The sequence below is a fragment of the Colletotrichum siamense genome, assembly GCF_013390195.1.
Source record: "Colletotrichum siamense strain Cg363 chromosome Unknown KSG_Cg363_contig07, whole genome shotgun sequence".
In the NCBI taxonomy this organism is placed as follows: domain Eukaryota; kingdom Fungi; phylum Ascomycota; class Sordariomycetes; order Glomerellales; family Glomerellaceae; genus Colletotrichum; species Colletotrichum siamense.
Genome location: NW_023501020.1, coordinates 1,581,128 through 1,597,033, shown reverse-complemented (window position 1 = coordinate 1,597,033; position 15,906 = coordinate 1,581,128). Strand labels below are relative to the sequence as shown.

Genomic DNA, 15,906 nt, shown 5'->3' with positions numbered 1-15,906 from the left:
CGGGATCGTCAACGTCGTCCGTCGCTTGACGGAACGATCCCCCATACAGCACACGGCGTCCAGTCGCACGCCGTCACCCGGTCCCGCGTCGCACCTCTCCAAGGTCATCGCGCGGCTATCCAAGAGCGAGACAAGGCCTTGTTACTTGACGAGCGTGGCGCGCATTCATCAAAGCAGTTGTGTGCCTCTGGCCCGAAGCTTGATGCAGATCAGTGTGTGCCTCCTGTCTTTGCCACCCTCGTCTAGGTGAGAAGGCTGCCGCGTGCCGGCCGAATGCTCCTGTCGATCCTTGACTGAGTGCCCAACGGGCCACCTAATGCCAGGTCCCGCAATTTCTGTCTTCTTTGTTCCACGTTGTTTGACCTCTTTTGAGCAACTGCTAAAACCTGTTGTCTTTCAGAGCCGCAATTCATCGACACTTGTCTCTGTGAATCCTCAATTGACTCAGGCTGAGCGTTCAATCACTCTGTCAGCCAAGCACTGACCCCGAACCCCTGATGAGTTACTGCTTCAGCCTGATATCAATTCAAACGGCAGCAGAGGGTGTCGAACAGACGGCGAGTGCCATGCCTCATTTCGTTCAACACGGCCGCGTTTCTCGACCGGCTCAGGCATCTGAGACAGCACAAATCTCTGCTCGAATACCTTCTCTTCCCGGAGCACAACGTCCACCAAACGATCCTTGAGGGATCTCGCACAGTGACCACGTTCGCTTGCATTGGAACTTGATTGTTCCCCTCCGGCTTTCCAGAGCTGCAGGATGAAGATCCACTGCGTGTTGAAGCAGCCTCCCAGAGGACTCTGCGCTGTCGCTCCGGTACCGGGAAAATGGCATAATCCCGAACACACCCCGTGTATATGGAGAGCATAGCCACTCGTTGCCCGTCGAGGCGCTTAGAGGATCTTCAGGTCTCGAGCAATGGCCCAGGGAAGTACTCGGTAGGTAGAATGAGGTATCTCGTCGGTCCTTGTCGGTGTCTGATCCATGGACCTAGATCATTCTCTCGGAGTCTACGGCAGGCTGTCCGTCTCATCAGGCCGGATCTGGTAAGCATGTCGAGGCTTCAGGGCCGCCCGTCCAGGGGCTTCACCACTGAGCATCGTGAGATTTGAATTCGCATGCGGGGAAGGTGGCGATTGTGGAAAGGTCCGACGATGATCATGAAGGCCAGTACAGGGCGTACGATGCCTAGGAGGGCGTGTGAAGTCGAGATAGGAAATGGAAGGACGCCGAGGTCACTTGACAGCTATCCCACGTTCTTCAACGGGCCTACCAGATCTTGGGGCGACTTGCCGGTCCTTCTGGACGCGAATCAGTCAGGTCCCATGACCGTTTATCTCTTGGACCACGGGAAGATGGGACACGGCAGGACAGGAGGCGAAGTCATCCTCGAGCAGTGAATGGCTCGTGTTTGATAAAGGAGAGACCTTTTGTGGAGGCTTGACTCACCTGGGGCGAAGTCCATATCATCACAACTCTCAGCAGAGATGCATCAACGTGCCAGTTCTGTCCCGTAGCCCGCACATTGCCACCAGGCCTGTCACAGTGATCAATGAGAGTTGAATGTACTGACTCTCTCTTGAGGTGTGTCCTCATCACGACTTGGAAGCCCTTGGTAGACGAGCGCAAAGGCTGGTCTCCAAACGGCGCAGTCCATTAGAAGGCTCATTCGATCGGCCTCAACAATCATGCCGTATGATGGCAATGTAGGTCACCTTGCATGGTGATGGACACGCCTCCGGCTTGAAGTTCCCCGAGACCAAGCGAAGTCGTGCATTTTGGATATGCGAAGGAATTTGCCCAGCCAACAGAATCCGTTTCGTCTGTGTGAGGGTTTGGCCCTGGTCACCACACCGCCGTAGCAAATGGCGGCGGCAGAGGCGTCTTCGGTTACACAGCCATCATCGTATGAGTTTCGACACTGATGTTCCAGAATCGTCCAGATAACTCGCAATAGCGCAAGTGTTATGATTTCGCCAGAAACGTCCGGAATAACAGAGTCGACAGCTCATCTTGGACTACCAAATGGACGAGGCCGCATCGACCCTTGGACCTTGCACCCTGTGAGACTTGCATTAGAGAGATTGGACAGCTCACGACGCTGCAACGTATGCAGCAGCGTGTACGCACTCCAACGCCGCGGATAACTGAGTTCATAATGACAAAGCGGAGTTGGAAGGGGAATCTCGCTCACAGAAGAGTTTCCTTGGCCTCTGCAGCTTGTGCGGCGTCAGTATGTTCCAGCAAAGACGATTGGACCTGCAGTTCTGTTTAGCCAGCAGACTGACAGCAATAACGGTGCATGAGACTGGGAGGATGTACTTGTATGCGCATCATCCAAGATCGCCCACTCCGGAATGTGCTTTCCTGCTTCCCCGAAGCATGCTTCCCGCACTATTTCACCATTCCCACCTTGGGTTGTCATCAGGGCCTGGATCCATCGCAGGCCGCGTGGGTGTATAGACCATCCAAATGTGGAAGTGAAGCCTGCCCAGATTTCCACGAGAAGGACACCCAAGGCACTCCCCGCCGCACCCAAGGGACTGGGGCCTGACGTATGATGACGGAGAATCCTTAGGACACCATCACATAAGCCGCGGGGGTAAAATTTGGCTGGGCAGGAATGACGGAACAAGAAGGCTGCTGCATGAAAAGACACTGCAAGAGGTCACAGTAAGCAGGACCATTACGAGAATGTACATGCTTTAGCCCACTTGTATGCTTTCCAGAGATGATTGCGATATGCTTGGGGATCCTTCGAATGGACCGGTCATTCGGGATGAAAATACTGTGAGCCATCGATAGGAGGCTGCCGGCCAGGGCGAAACACGCAGGCGGGGGTTCCAGTGCGTCTCTTCCAGCGAGAATCAGACCATGGATATCCAGCAGTTTGGGAGCGGTTCCAGCGCCTCTCGACCAAGGAAACCACGTTCTAGGCTCCGTGACCTCGCTTCTTGGCTTCGACCGTTGACGAATGCCGGCTTGCAGCACGCCGGGTCTGCCGGCGCAACTCGCCCGCAGTTCCGACGCTGGCAACCATAACGGTTGGCTGCACGGCCGGTATCAGCGATGAGAAGCCTGCCAGACGAGTATTTTAAACTGCATTGTGCAGGGACCTGACACTGTGGAGACGGCCGAGCAGCTGAGATGTGAGGAGCTCGTGGTAGGACTGATCTTACTCCAGCTTGGTCGCATCAGATCGCGATCTGATCAGGCCATAGAGTCAATATTGGACCTGCACATGCTGTCGTCAGGTCAGACGTCAAGATATGAAGTTTGCCAGTCTCGCCCTCTGTCTTAGTCTGAAGCTGCGTCATTGAGGTTCTGTACGAGAAGAGTGTCAGCATGTTGAGACTCAAGAGAGCACACACACGCGGAACACGGGCGGCACCTGCGTTCTAAACACGAGCCTACTGTCGATACTTGACAGCTCACAAAGTGATAGAGGCCATTCTGTCTGAGTCCGGAATGGAGTCGCCTGGCAGTTTGATAGTCTGCATACTCATGCCGCGATTCCATGCAGAGTTTTCCGAGTGGGCTCAAGCTTGAATGCTGTCTCTCGAAAGGTGCGTGTGGGCGCAAGTAACATAGTGGACCCTGAAGAAACATCCGACGAAGCAGGACGAGTGAGTGAGCGTGTGTCACCTCCCTCCACCCTATGCAACCTCCACCAACAGCTCCAGAGTGGGCTTGTTTGCCTTGGAAACTTGATTATTGTGCAATGCTTCCGTTGTTAAGAAGCATGCCGAGCTTCCTGCAAAAGACAACCTTTTCGCCGGATATGTTGCAACGCTGGTCGTGGAAGTATGAGAGTGCGACTTGCAGTTGAGTGGTTGCGAGTGCATGGCGGCCGATCTGACAACCAGCGACTCCTCTACGTTTGGCATTTGCTTGACAACGCCTGCTCCGTGCTCTGGTCCGTGTGTCATCCGAACCGGACGGCGGCCATTCTTCAAGCACGCCTCTTTGAGGCATACCTAGGTACCTGCCCATGGACTGTGTCCGAAGAGGCTAAAACATTCTGGGGAGTCCCTGGCCGCTTGCCCCAGAGTATCAGTCGCGATTCGCGCTCTAAATAGACAAGGGAACAGACGATCTTCTGCCCGGGGCTTGACGTCTCCATAACCTGCTGGCTAGAGCTCCAATGTGAAATGAGAAATGAGCCTCGATTGTTCGTGTCTTTTACGCTCTCCATCGCCTCTTAGTACTGAAGGTAGGAATGATATCCTACTGTGTGACACTGTTGGTACCAATGCTGTTGTTGCTGTCTCGGCACCTCGGCCTAGCGACAGGAAAAAAGCCTTGCTTTCCGGCAAAACGTAGCCAAGTAAATAGCTCTACGGGTCCTGGGTGCGACCGGAGCGTGTCCAGTTGCAGAAAAAGAGCCTGGTCGCAGTGTGGAGGGAGATAGCGAGGCTGGGCAGGCAGGCAACTGGGGAGGGGGGCTGAATGCATGCTGTAAGTACTGTCGTACACTCAGTGATCCTAGGCCGGATGTCTCCAAGACGGGGGTTCCGCTGGCGTCGGCTCGGTCTTGAGGCGTGCGGATTGCGGGAGCGCTGATGAGGAGCAGGTCCCGCAGTGTGCCGGAATCGTAGGCTGGCTGGCCGCGCTCACTCGACGGGGCCATGACTCGTCGTGGCCACTGAGCTCCGACTTGTTTACTTGACGGGTATATCGTGTCAAAGTATGCCTTGTTGAAGTTGATAGCGAGCGGGCTTTATGCATAATGGATCGATTCGTGGTCGTGCGGAGAGCCAATGTGGTTCGTTGTATATCAATAGAGACAGGCAATCCGGCGCGGGCAACTCTGCCGATGCGCCTCGGCAGTAAGGACAGAGTGACGGCTCTGATTCAGCGGCCGCGCAAGTTGCATTCCGCCCGGGGCCGTGTCAATCATGACAGAAGACGATGGAAGGACAAAGCCATAGTTTCCAAACATTGGGGGCCCGTCTCAAGTTTCTGGAAATCCGGCTGGTAGCGACATGCAAACTCTTGTGCAAGCGGCTGGCGTTGGTTCAGCGTCCGGTGCGGTGCGGCTGGACAGAGCAAGCTGAGATGGTGTAGCAATTGGGACGGTGGCGGGCGGATTGCAGAGCAGCAGATCGATCAATTCGCCATTGACGGCAGCAGAGGCCATTGGATGACGGAATACAGTTGGCGATGTGGTGGGATCAGATGCCAGCCAAGACGAGGTAGCTGAATAGCATCCAGTGGCATCGTACCGGTGCGTACGGCTTGTCCATGGCGGCCCACCTCGCAATGTCAAGCTACTGCGAAGTAAGGTCGAGCTTCCCTGTGACGGTGATCTGTGGTGGACTTTAGCAGTTCCCAATGGGGCCAGGCGCATCCCACCATGCCCTGACTCCACGCTGCCTGCTGGTGAGTGTCAGAGGGCGTAGCATTCAAAGTGCTGCTGCTGTAGGCAAGGCAAGGTACTTTGTTAGCCCACACCCGTGTCGGTCATCGACCGTCCAAGGTACGAGGAAGTTGTGTAGACGAGAAGGGAGGGACATGGTCGAGTATCAGAAGAGACGATGTAGCGTGGGCGAGAAGGCGGGTTGGGGATCTTTCTCGCGAGCAATTTCTGTCGAATATCCACAGACGGACGATGGATGCGTTGTCGCATGGTTTTTGGACGTGAAAGGCAAGGTACAGTTGCAGTATCCGTTTTCTGTAGCCAGGTACGGACATTGAGCGACAAGCATCCCGTTGACGAGGGCCAGACTCGCCAACAACGAATGGGACCCTCCGGGGGGCTCATTGAGACCCCCATGTTGCCGAACGGCGCATGCGGCCGCCGAGTTCCATTGCGTACGGGAGAAGTGGCCGAGGCAGGGCAACGAGAAATCTGGCACCTGTGCGTGTCAACGATGGTGGCTCGTTGGCGACAACACAGCACGGCTTTCCTCAGGCTGGAAACATGTTCATGGACCAAGTACGAGGATGTCTTGACTTGAGGTAGACCAGGTCGTGCGACGAAGCACGATGGAGGGAACTTTTGTGGGCACGGCAAATCAATCGAAGCCCGTGATAAGACCCGGGGCGCTGCCGTCGACGGTCGAAGTTGACGGGACAGACTGGAGCCGACATGGCTTCGCCGGAGCAACTCCGGAGCAGTCGACGGGAGAACCCCAAGTCAGGAACCTCGCCTGACAGACAGCGTGGAGGAAGGTCGTGCAGAGCCCGAGGTACCTTAGCAAGGGGAAGGGAGCATTCGTGGAGAAGGCTGTCCGACGACCCTATCTCAATGCATCCGGGTCCGTAAGGTATGCATATTCGTACACTGGAGGGTACCCTTACGCCTCTCCATGCTCGAAGCAGGCCAAGAGAAGAGACATTGAACATGCCTGGGAGAAGTGACGGCTCGTGTCAATCAACGAGGAGAGGAAGGGTGTGCGTCGTGTGTGCGCGTGTGCCGTTGATGATGATTTGCATCAAACATTTTGTGGGCACGGCGGGAGAAAGAATCCTTGTGAGATTAATTTGGCAACACCAACGGGCGACGGGATGCTTTCCGCGGCACGCTTGAAGCGCAGGGCAGGCGGGCGGGGGACGGGAATATCGACGAAGGGCAGGCAGGCAGGCAGGCAGGCAGGCACTTGCTTGGGGAGGAAGGAGCAATCCATAGCAGGTCGCGGTGCACCTTCCATCACCCATCACCACGGGCAGACATGAGGTACACCTAGTTACCTACCTTAAGGTAACTTAAGGTAACGTAGGTAAGGAAGGTAAGGTAGGTAGTTGGGGTCGTGATGCTGGGTTGGGTGGAGGTGGAGAGGCATCTGTGAGGTTAAGCAGGAACACACGTCGTCGTGCTTGCCATCCCTGGCCTCGGTAAGGCACCTGCCTCACCTTGCTTCACCTCAGGCAGGTGGCTCCGGGGTAGGAATGCTGGGTTTCGGCAGGAGAGGCAGGAACCATCTTGGACGTGCCTACCTTATCGCGTTTGGGTTGCCCGTCTATCGGTCTTGCATCCGCAGTCTGTGTTCTGGAATTCTACGCAGGACCTACCTTACCTGATCCCGTACTTTATGCATCCATCCCATCACACCGAGGCGGCAACCAACGCACTTCCGTTGCCATGGGAAAGTGCTCTGCTTCACCGAGGCAGGTAACCTTTGTTTTGTTGCCTTACCTTGGGTTGGTCGGTAGGTAGGTAAAGTAGGTACGGATACAGATGGAAACCTGGAAGGCGGAAAGGTCGATGCTGGCCTGGACCTGTCTCTCTGTCTGTCACTCCAGATGCCGTTTCGGATGGCTGAGTCAATCTGCAAGCGCCTCACCTCTCACATTCCGTCATGGCCAACGGAAGAAGCGCTCAGGGCCCTCTCCATGTCCTCTCGCAGCCCTCCCATCGCATCCATCAACATCGCGCTAAGGCAAGCTTCGTTTCTTCCCCAACTAAATTGGTCCGAGACATTCGTCAACCCGCCTCCAACACCTCTGAGCCATCGTAAGCCAGTAAGTCACGCCCGTTGCCATCTCAAAACTCACAAAAACAACAGCCCTCTTGTCCATGCAGCTGGACATATGCTAATGCTAATGCTAGTCTTGATCACATCCCATCACGTTATTCCACCTTCCCGCCCGCACCCAAGGAATGTCTCTCCGTCGCTCCGTGACGCTTCCAATCACGATTGAGACCGCAAATGCCCTTCGGCCAAGAGGGGCACGACCGGACTTATTCTCCTCCTGCCAGACTCGAACGGCGGGCTTGCTTGTATCATGCAACAAGACAACGGCTTCACAAAACGGGACATCCGCATGTGGCAGCCGTTGCCGAATGGCCGATCCGGCTGCCACCCAACCATCCACAATCGAAGCCCACCCAGCAAGATAGCCACACCCATCGACCCAGCCCCGGCCGCTCTTCGCCTTCACTCGCCTTGCTACCTCCAACAACTCCGACTACGAGTCCCAACACCGTTGTTCTTGTCTCGTTCCATCCCGTCCATCCAGATCCTCCGCAGCGCATTACCTAACGCAAGCCCATGCCCCGATCATCTCCAGCAGACCCTAACGGATCCCTATCTCGTCTGGGTAAAGGCACGACGTCTTTCTGTCCTTATACAGCAAGGCTTCGTCCTGCGAGCCCTCCCCTCGCATGTAATCGAGATCATGACAGAATAACAAGTCCGCAACTTGGCGCTACACACCACACCTAATCTATTCATCACACCTCGTCCTTGCCGTCTTGCACCTACACCATGCAAGTGCTTTCTGATGTCAGGTCTAAACGTGGGTGTGATGGACTGATCACTGTCTCACGCAGATGCACGCAATTCGCAGTTTTAGGTCTTTCCCATCAGGTTAACGGCTTCAATGGCTTGCAGCTGCAGGACACACCAGCTCGATGTGGTGGTCAGTTGAATGAGGGGGACCCCGAGATAGCGGCCGGCACAAGCCAAATCCAGCGGCACATACTACCTTTTGACAATTTTTTTCTTCCCGCCTCGCACGAAAAGCGCGAAGCACATGCCTGACTTGCGGATTTTGTTGCCTACGCTGGCTTGTACTATCCTTCGCACACGCACTCGGACGGCACGGGTGAAGTCAAAGGGCATGTAGATCGTGTGTGTGAGAAACAGCCGGCTGGGCTTGTCTGTGCATCCGGTCCGGACCTCTGGCAAGAATAGCCTCCATGTCGTCCGAAGACCAGCAGAAATGAGACGGGAAACTACGGACCAGTTGATTGATGGAGACTCAAATATCAAATCTCCACCGCCGTGCCGCAGCCCTCGCTCCGCAGGACGACAAAGCATGGGGTTTTGGTGGCTCTTCGCTTGCTCGGTCCAACGTCTGGTCAAAGTCAATCAACCTTGGGGATGGCGATCTACAGACTACGGGAAATATTCGCGCCCTCTTGCAAGTGCTAACCCCGGGGCCCGTTATCATCACCAAAACAGCATTCGCCCCGGCCAGGGAAGGCAAGGATCATGGCCATCATGGAACGTCAACCCTGTCGGTCCTGTCGTCGGAATATGGCAGGTCAGACTGAAGAATGCGAGTGCAAAAGTAACGGCGCTGCGTCTGCCACTGCTCTGTCTGCACCATTCATCAGATATCAGAATCGTCAGAGCAGCAAAAGCCATCCAACCACGACTTGTATTGCATTGTACGGTGTTGCTCTGAACTGCAATAGTCAAGCACACCTCGCGTCACTTACTGCATGCACATACGCACGCGCACACACACTCACAAACACACCCTCTCTACGGATGCTCTCATCCTCGCTCGATAATCTCCAAGGTGGAGAGCAAAAGCCATGTCCGTTGCAGACAGGCTGGAATTAAGAGGGAGACAAGAAAGACGCGAGAAGCGTCCCGGTCTGTTCGGAGGATCGATCAGTCGAGGCACCTGCAGGTCCGAGAGAGATAAGTTGCGCGGTACGGGTACGAATGCCATCTTACGAGATACAGACGAGAGACAGATACAGATACGCATACAGCCCCCGCCCCCCCAGGCTAGTAGCAGAGGCTGAGGAAGAAACAGAGAAACGCAAGCCGTAGCGGACAGTCTGCGTGCCTCCGCTCCGCTACGTGCGGCGGCATGCTTGTCCCAGTCTGGTCTGGTCTCTGCTTGATAATGGGCCAGACAAGAGACGAGTATCCATAATAAGCAGCGCAAATGCTTGTTCATCCGCTCGATTTGACTCCACGCCGTCCGCTCGTTTGTCAGATGCGAAAACTGGGGGTCTTGACAATGGCCCAGGCCATTTTCGGGCCAGGGTCTCGTCAGTGCGCGCGAGCCTTCCTCACGCCTACGAATAGCTACGAAGCTGCTGCGTGGAGGTTCCTGTTTCTCCAATTTTTCTACAGGATTTTACCCCTCCCACCACAAGTTTTGCGGGCCTGCGGCTAAAGGTGCCAGTCGCATTGCCAGCCCGTCCATGTTGCTGTCTGTTTTTACTGATGGATGCTTGCTGGCTTGCCTGGAATTAGCTGCTGCCGTTGCTGGTGGCCTGCTGCTGTTGCTGTCGAAATCCCATCTTTTCTCTCATCTCGTTTCGTCTCCCTTGCCCGTCTGCTCGTCTGGTCCTCTTCTCTTGCAATTCTCCGGCCAGTTGATTTGACACCATCTAGCCTGTCTAGGCGAGATCCATGTCTCCCTTCTTCTTCGATTGCTGCAACTGACCAGGTCAATTCCTGTGTCTTTTCCGGGCCAGGTATCTTGCAACACCATCGACGGAAAGGCTCTGTTCCTGGTCCTTGTCGCCAGCAGCTCCTCCAGGCGTCTGCTCCCCACCTTTGTCTCTGGATGTGCAGATGGCCGGTCGTACTCAAACGAATGATGGAATCTGCCCACCCGAGCAGTGGATCTCCAAATCTCGCCGTGCTGCCATTTTCCACAACAACTAGCCGCTCAACCACGGAGACTGGAGAACAGTCACCAACCAAGAGCAAAAGGACCCTCCCTGGTGCGCAGGGTATGGCGTTATTCGCGCGCTACACTAGGCTCTGGCAGGTATCATCCATCCAACAAAAAAGCTGCTAACCTCTTCTTGTCGCCCGTCGTCGCCTCCTCGTCCTCGCTGCCCCTCTCAACTCTTCAGGCCCGTCTCCTCTCTATCCGTAGCCTCCACAGGCCGCGGTCGTTTCGCTCCCATCCCCACCAGATCGCCTCCGCCCTGTGATTCGCGCTTCCCCAGTCGTCCGTCCATAGGACAATGGGGGCCAACAGGAGCGAAGGGAAATAGAGAGAGGCGAGCAGGGACCAGCAGCTCCAGCCGCCTCTGACTGCTTACCTGTATTATCGTTTCGTTCCAACCTAGGGTCGAGGATCGAGGGTCTAGGACGCCGCCCGTGGTCCGTGTTCCGTGGTTGACTCCATTGTCGAAGCTAGGTAATGACCAGGGGAGATGGGAAGCGCAGGGCAGGGCAAGGCACCTGGTGGCCCCCAAACCTGCTTCCGTTGCCATTTCGTGCCGGTCGACGGCGCACGACGGGAGCGAAGACTCACTTCTCGGTGGTGAGGTTGACGAGATGGGAACCAAGACCATGCTATGCAAGAACGTATCGGTACGCTACTGTTCGCAAGTGCTGATGCCAGGCCGATGCGATGCGTCAACCGGGAGAAAAAAAACCTGCCAATACCAGGGCCTATCTGACTGTTCTGCTAAAGAAGCGTCGTCCCAACACGGAGCCACAAAAGCCAGCCTCTGGGTCCCCCATCCACAACCCCAGCACAAGCACAAGCCCCAGCCCAAGCCTAGCCGGTCGCCAATCCAGCCCATCTTAGAGACAAGAGGCAGCAGACTTGCAGCATACATGGCAGTAGTGGTGGTGGTAGCGGCAGCGGCAGACGCAGGCTGGAAAGGCAGGCAGAGAGGGCACTCGTTGTGTGTGGGAGGGCAGTAAAAGACACTGAGAGAGAGATACCTGTATCGTGTGGGTGGACTCTTCCCCTCCAAGTACGCGCAAGTACCTGCCATGTATCCTCCAAACCAAACCCTTGCCGGGGTCTGCATAGGAGAGATGTCGATTTAACGCGCCTTTTGCCTCTTTTTTTCTGCAACGCCCACACGGCCGACACACGCCCCCCCATTCCACCCCCGATACAACCGCCGACCACCCCTCCCCCTCCCCCTCTCCAATACCCTTACAGATGAACGTGATGCATACTGCCTTCTCAAGTGTGGTGTAGCTGCTAAGAAAGTCGAAAAGTCGAGGATGTGACAGTCTAGACGAGGTACCTTTTCAGACCCGTCGACTTGCCGTCCGTTAGACAACAGCACTCCATACATCCATCCCATTACATTAGACACCTCCATGCGTACTTATCATATACTTATGACCTTGTTTGGATGGGGGAGCAGCACCATCTTAATGCACTGGTGCATCTGTTCAGACAACCCATGGCATGGCTAGCAACCCACCTCGACCACATCTGGCTATATATCCTTGCCTTGTCCCTCGCCCAGCTCTTCTGACCTCGGACGACTTCATCACTTCTTCCCTTGGGTCATTGTTGTTTTTTAAAAGACCAATTGGTCCGCGCAATGGTCTGAGTTTCCATTGTCGTCTTTCATCTCTGTATAATACCTTTGTTTGACTCCTCCTCGACCCTCTTCCTTGTTCTCCTCCTCCTCCAGCAACCCATACACGCGGCTTGGGTGTTGGACATCATCCGTCTTGCCCGTGTCACTCTTTGATACCACACACTTGAACGGACGCAGACAAGGCGCTCTAACAGTCCGATCTGCCACTTCGATCGCTTGGGTCCTTCTAGACAGAACGGAAGAAGAGACTTGGAGAGATAGAGCGAAGACAGAAAGCGAGAGCGAAAAGACGAGACGCGAGAGAGGCTTTGGAAGCAAGCTACTCGACCTGAGAGAGAGGCACGATCCTCCCCCGGAAATCTCGACTACCACCCATCCCATCATCCACCGCTGTTGGCCTACGAGCGTAATACCTTGCTGGTAACAGGGAATTTTTGGGAGCTAGTGTCCTGATTCCTCCTCTCACACTCCATCTCCAGGCATTTACACTGTCTTGAAGCTGCAGGAAGCTCTCAAGCGTGGTTGCCGAATTCACCACCTCAGATTCTTCACCTCAAAAGTGGGTCTCTTTCACCCGAGAACGACGACCTCTGCACCATCAAAAACGGCAGGAACCACCACCGGCCACGAGGCAACTCGAAAATTCACCACCACCACCACGACCTTTGAAAGGAAGGCACGCTAAGGACCGGCACGCACACCTGCAACCGAGACCTCTTTTAAATATTTCTCTCAGAAGGCGCACACAAAAAACAAAGCCTTTCCTCCTCCACACAACAACTCACCACCGCAACCTGCAACTTCTTCTCGCAGGTTTTCACAACCACTCCTCCCCTCTTCAACAATCTTCCTCAGACTTCCCCCTTCCCCCAGTATCACACACTCACAAACCAACAAATTCATCACCATGGCTTCCGTCATGGAGATCTTCCTGCCGAATCTCGGCTTTGGCTGGTCCCCCAGCGCCTGGATGTACCTCTTCATCGCCCTTTGGTAAGCGCGCCTTCCTTCTCACGATCTGCCTCACCTGCCAGAACCATCCGGCTGGATTTTTCACTTGCCCGTGGTGTTTGAATTTGTTCTCAAGCTTCTTTCCGCTGACAATTTTCAAGGCTTCACCGATACACCCGTCTGCTCGTCCACTGCGTCAGCCACTGGGTCTACAAGTCCAAGCCCATTCCCAGCAAGCCGACTTTCACTGCCGACGACGTGACTGTCATCATCCCTACCATTCACAATGTCTTCGAGGAGCTCCGTCCTTCTCTTCTCAGCATCCTCGCCTGCAACCCTCACGTTCTGATGCTTGTCACCACCACTGAGAAGCACGCTGCTCTTGAGAAGCTTGCTCGCAGCCTTCCTCACCCCAATGTCCAGGTCTACTCCACTCCCATCGCCAACAAGCGCCTCCAGGTCTGCGAGGCTCTTCCCAAGGTCACCACCAAGATCACCATCATGGCTGACGACGATGTCACCTGGCCTTCGACTCTGATGCCCTGGATTCTCGCTCCCTTCGAGGACCCCAAGATCGGTGGTGTCGGCACCTGCCAGAGAGTTAAGCGCGTCTGGGAGGGTGACTGGTCCACTCGCATCTACAACTGGCTCGGCGCTGCTTACATTGAGCGTCGCAACTTCGAGATCTCCGCCACCCACAACATCGATGGCGGCACTTCCTGCATGTCTGGCAGAACCGGCGCCTACCGTTCCGAGATCCTCTCCAGCCACGACTTCCTCGAGGGCTTCAAGACTGAGAAGTGGGGCAAGTACATCTTGAACGCTGACGACGACAACTTCGTCACCCGCTGGCTCGTCAGCCACCAGTGGAAGACCTGGATCCAGTACGAGCGCGAGTGTGAGCTTGAGACCACTCTCGAGAACAGCACCAAGTTCCTGTACCAGTGCTCCCGCTGGGCTCGCAGCAACTGGCGCAGCAACTGGACCAGCCTTGTCAAGGAGAGATACGTCCTTACGTGAGTGCAATTCTTTTCTTCCCCTCCATAACCAATGAGCAAGGATCCCAATCCCTGCTCATCCCAAATCTGCGCCGCACCTTGCATCGATGTCTTAGAAGGCTAACCAATCACGAATGCAGTCAGCAGCCCTGGTGCACCTACGCTCTCCACATTGCGACCTTCACGTCCTTGGCCTTCCTTTTCGACCCCCTCATCATCTTCGCCTTGTGGAAGGGTACCGCCGACTGGGACATGGAGAGCCGCAAGCAGGCTCTGTGGGCCCAGATCATCTTTGTCTTCGGCTTCACCAAGGTCGTCAAGCTCATGGGACTCTTCCGCCGCAACCCCAGCGACCTCATGTTCCTGCCCGTCTCCATCGTCTTTGGCTGGGGCCACGGTCTTATCAAGCTCTACGCTCTGTCTACCCTCAAGATGGTGAGTGATCGTTCTTGATGCATGCTGTTCTTCGTTGCCAGTCTAGCTAACACCTTGTCAACACAGACCTCCTGGGGCAGCAGAGCCGACGGTGACACCAACGATGACATCCGTCTGACTCCTCGTCCCAAGCGCGCCATGAGCTTGACCACTCCTCCTGGTGGCGACCTCGTCCGCTACCGCATGACCGAGAAGGTGGTCTCCGAGTGGCAGGAGCCCCGCAGACCCCAGGCTGTCCGGATGAACACCCATCCCGCCAAGGGCATCAAGCCTCACGTCACCTTCTCGCTCCTGGAGCACCCTTCGGGTTAACGAAAGCATGACCTTCACTTTACGAATTATGAATTTGCAACGAATGGAATTTGCCAGAGGTGAAACGGGACTCTGGCCGGGTGACTCCCTACTTTTCGGGAGAGGGAACATGGGAGGATCGTTTGGTCGCGGTCATCATTTCGACTGCGACATCATCGCCTTTTCTTGCGACCTTTTTTCTAACCGGAAAACAAAATCACCCACCAAAAAGGTTACTGAGGCGGGGGAAAAAGTTGTGTTGTCCTTTCTTCTCTTTCTTTTCTTCTTTCTACGATGGATACACACACGGTCGATCGCATACGGAAACGGAACCACAGCACAGCAACATTGTGTGTCGGATCATAATCATCCATGGCATCTTTGAAGCAGCATGCATGGGAGGACAGAAGGGAGGGTTATGGGTTTGGTGATCTGTTTCTGGAGACGATTTTGGTCTCTGGAAATTTCTCTCTACCTTTTTTTGCCAAAAACTAAAAGGGGGGGAAGGGAAACGGTGGATCGTTGGCCTTTGTGATTTCTCTATTTCTCTGTTTCTGTTCATTTTCCGGTTTTTCATCATTCCCGAAAAGAATAGCGGGAAGGGCATCGCACGGCGGGCGGGCAGGCAGTTTGACTTTTATATTTCCCCCAAAGACCTCCAAAGAACGGCGGCATTTTCTTTCCGTTATCCATTGCGAAACCAAAAAAGAGGCGAGACAGACAGACAGAGAGAAGAAGAAGCATTAGACCCATATGGTCTCTTATTACTACTATTATTACTTCATGGTTTTCTCCTCTCTCTCATCAGACGATAGGCTTTCGGTAGACTGTGAAGAAATGAAAGCACTCTCAAAACTATTTTTCATGAAAACACCATGCGTGAGACGATGATTGTGATGTTCGGCCGGGCTTATTTTCCTTCAAACCAAATTTTCATCAAAACACCATGCTCGAGATGATGATCATGATGATGATATTTCGTCACGGCAGGTACTTCGTCATGTCACGGCAAGCTGCAGTTGTCAAAGGAGAAATGTGATCTACCGAACCAATAGGGGGACACGAACATCATCAACCTAGCACACGACGTCCGCGTTGACGAACTGGGGGATCGACCAGCTGCTGCTACTTGGTACTGCTTGTTTCTCCTCGGGAACGAACACCCCCCCCTCCCCGATCGGACTAAGGCTGGCAAGGCAAGGCAAGGTATCGTGCCTTCCCACGCGGTG

The 15,906-nt window shown here is 54.8% G+C and overlaps 4 protein-coding genes across 4 annotated transcripts; 3 read left to right on the top strand and 1 right to left on the bottom strand.

The window, feature by feature from the left end:
• Positions 1 to 858: 858 nt before the first annotated feature.
• On the top strand, positions 859 to 1,193 carry CGCS363_v010756 (uncharacterized protein; the record flags this gene model as incomplete). The annotated part of the gene is made up of 3 exons (XM_036642605.1): positions 859 to 939; positions 996 to 1,047; positions 1,108 to 1,193. The coding sequence occupies 3 exons, from the start codon at positions 859 to 861 to the stop codon at positions 1,191 to 1,193; spliced, it is 219 nt and encodes a 72-aa protein (XP_036492279.1).
• A 998-nt stretch (positions 1,194 to 2,191) lies between these two features.
• On the bottom strand, positions 2,192 to 4,631 carry CGCS363_v010755 (uncharacterized protein; the record flags this gene model as incomplete). The annotated part of the gene is made up of 2 exons (XM_036642604.1): positions 2,192 to 2,260; positions 4,476 to 4,631. 2 exons carry the CDS (start codon positions 4,629 to 4,631, stop codon positions 2,192 to 2,194), a joined length of 225 nt encoding a protein of 74 aa, XP_036492280.1.
• Positions 4,632 to 7,258: 2,627 nt separating this feature from the next.
• CGCS363_v010754 (uncharacterized protein) lies at positions 7,259 to 7,645 on the top strand (the record flags this gene model as incomplete). The annotated part of the gene is made up of 1 exon (XM_036642603.1): positions 7,259 to 7,645. The coding sequence occupies one exon, from the start codon at positions 7,259 to 7,261 to the stop codon at positions 7,643 to 7,645; it is 387 nt and encodes a 128-aa protein (XP_036492281.1).
• A 5,264-nt stretch (positions 7,646 to 12,909) lies between these two features.
• HAS2 (Hyaluronan synthase 2) lies at positions 12,910 to 14,698 on the top strand (the record flags this gene model as incomplete). Its single annotated transcript, XM_036642602.1, has 4 exons — positions 12,910 to 12,995; positions 13,115 to 13,969; positions 14,092 to 14,386; positions 14,453 to 14,698. 4 exons carry the CDS (start codon positions 12,910 to 12,912, stop codon positions 14,696 to 14,698), a joined length of 1,482 nt encoding a protein of 493 aa, XP_036492282.1.
• Positions 14,699 to 15,906: the final 1,208 nt, after the last annotated feature.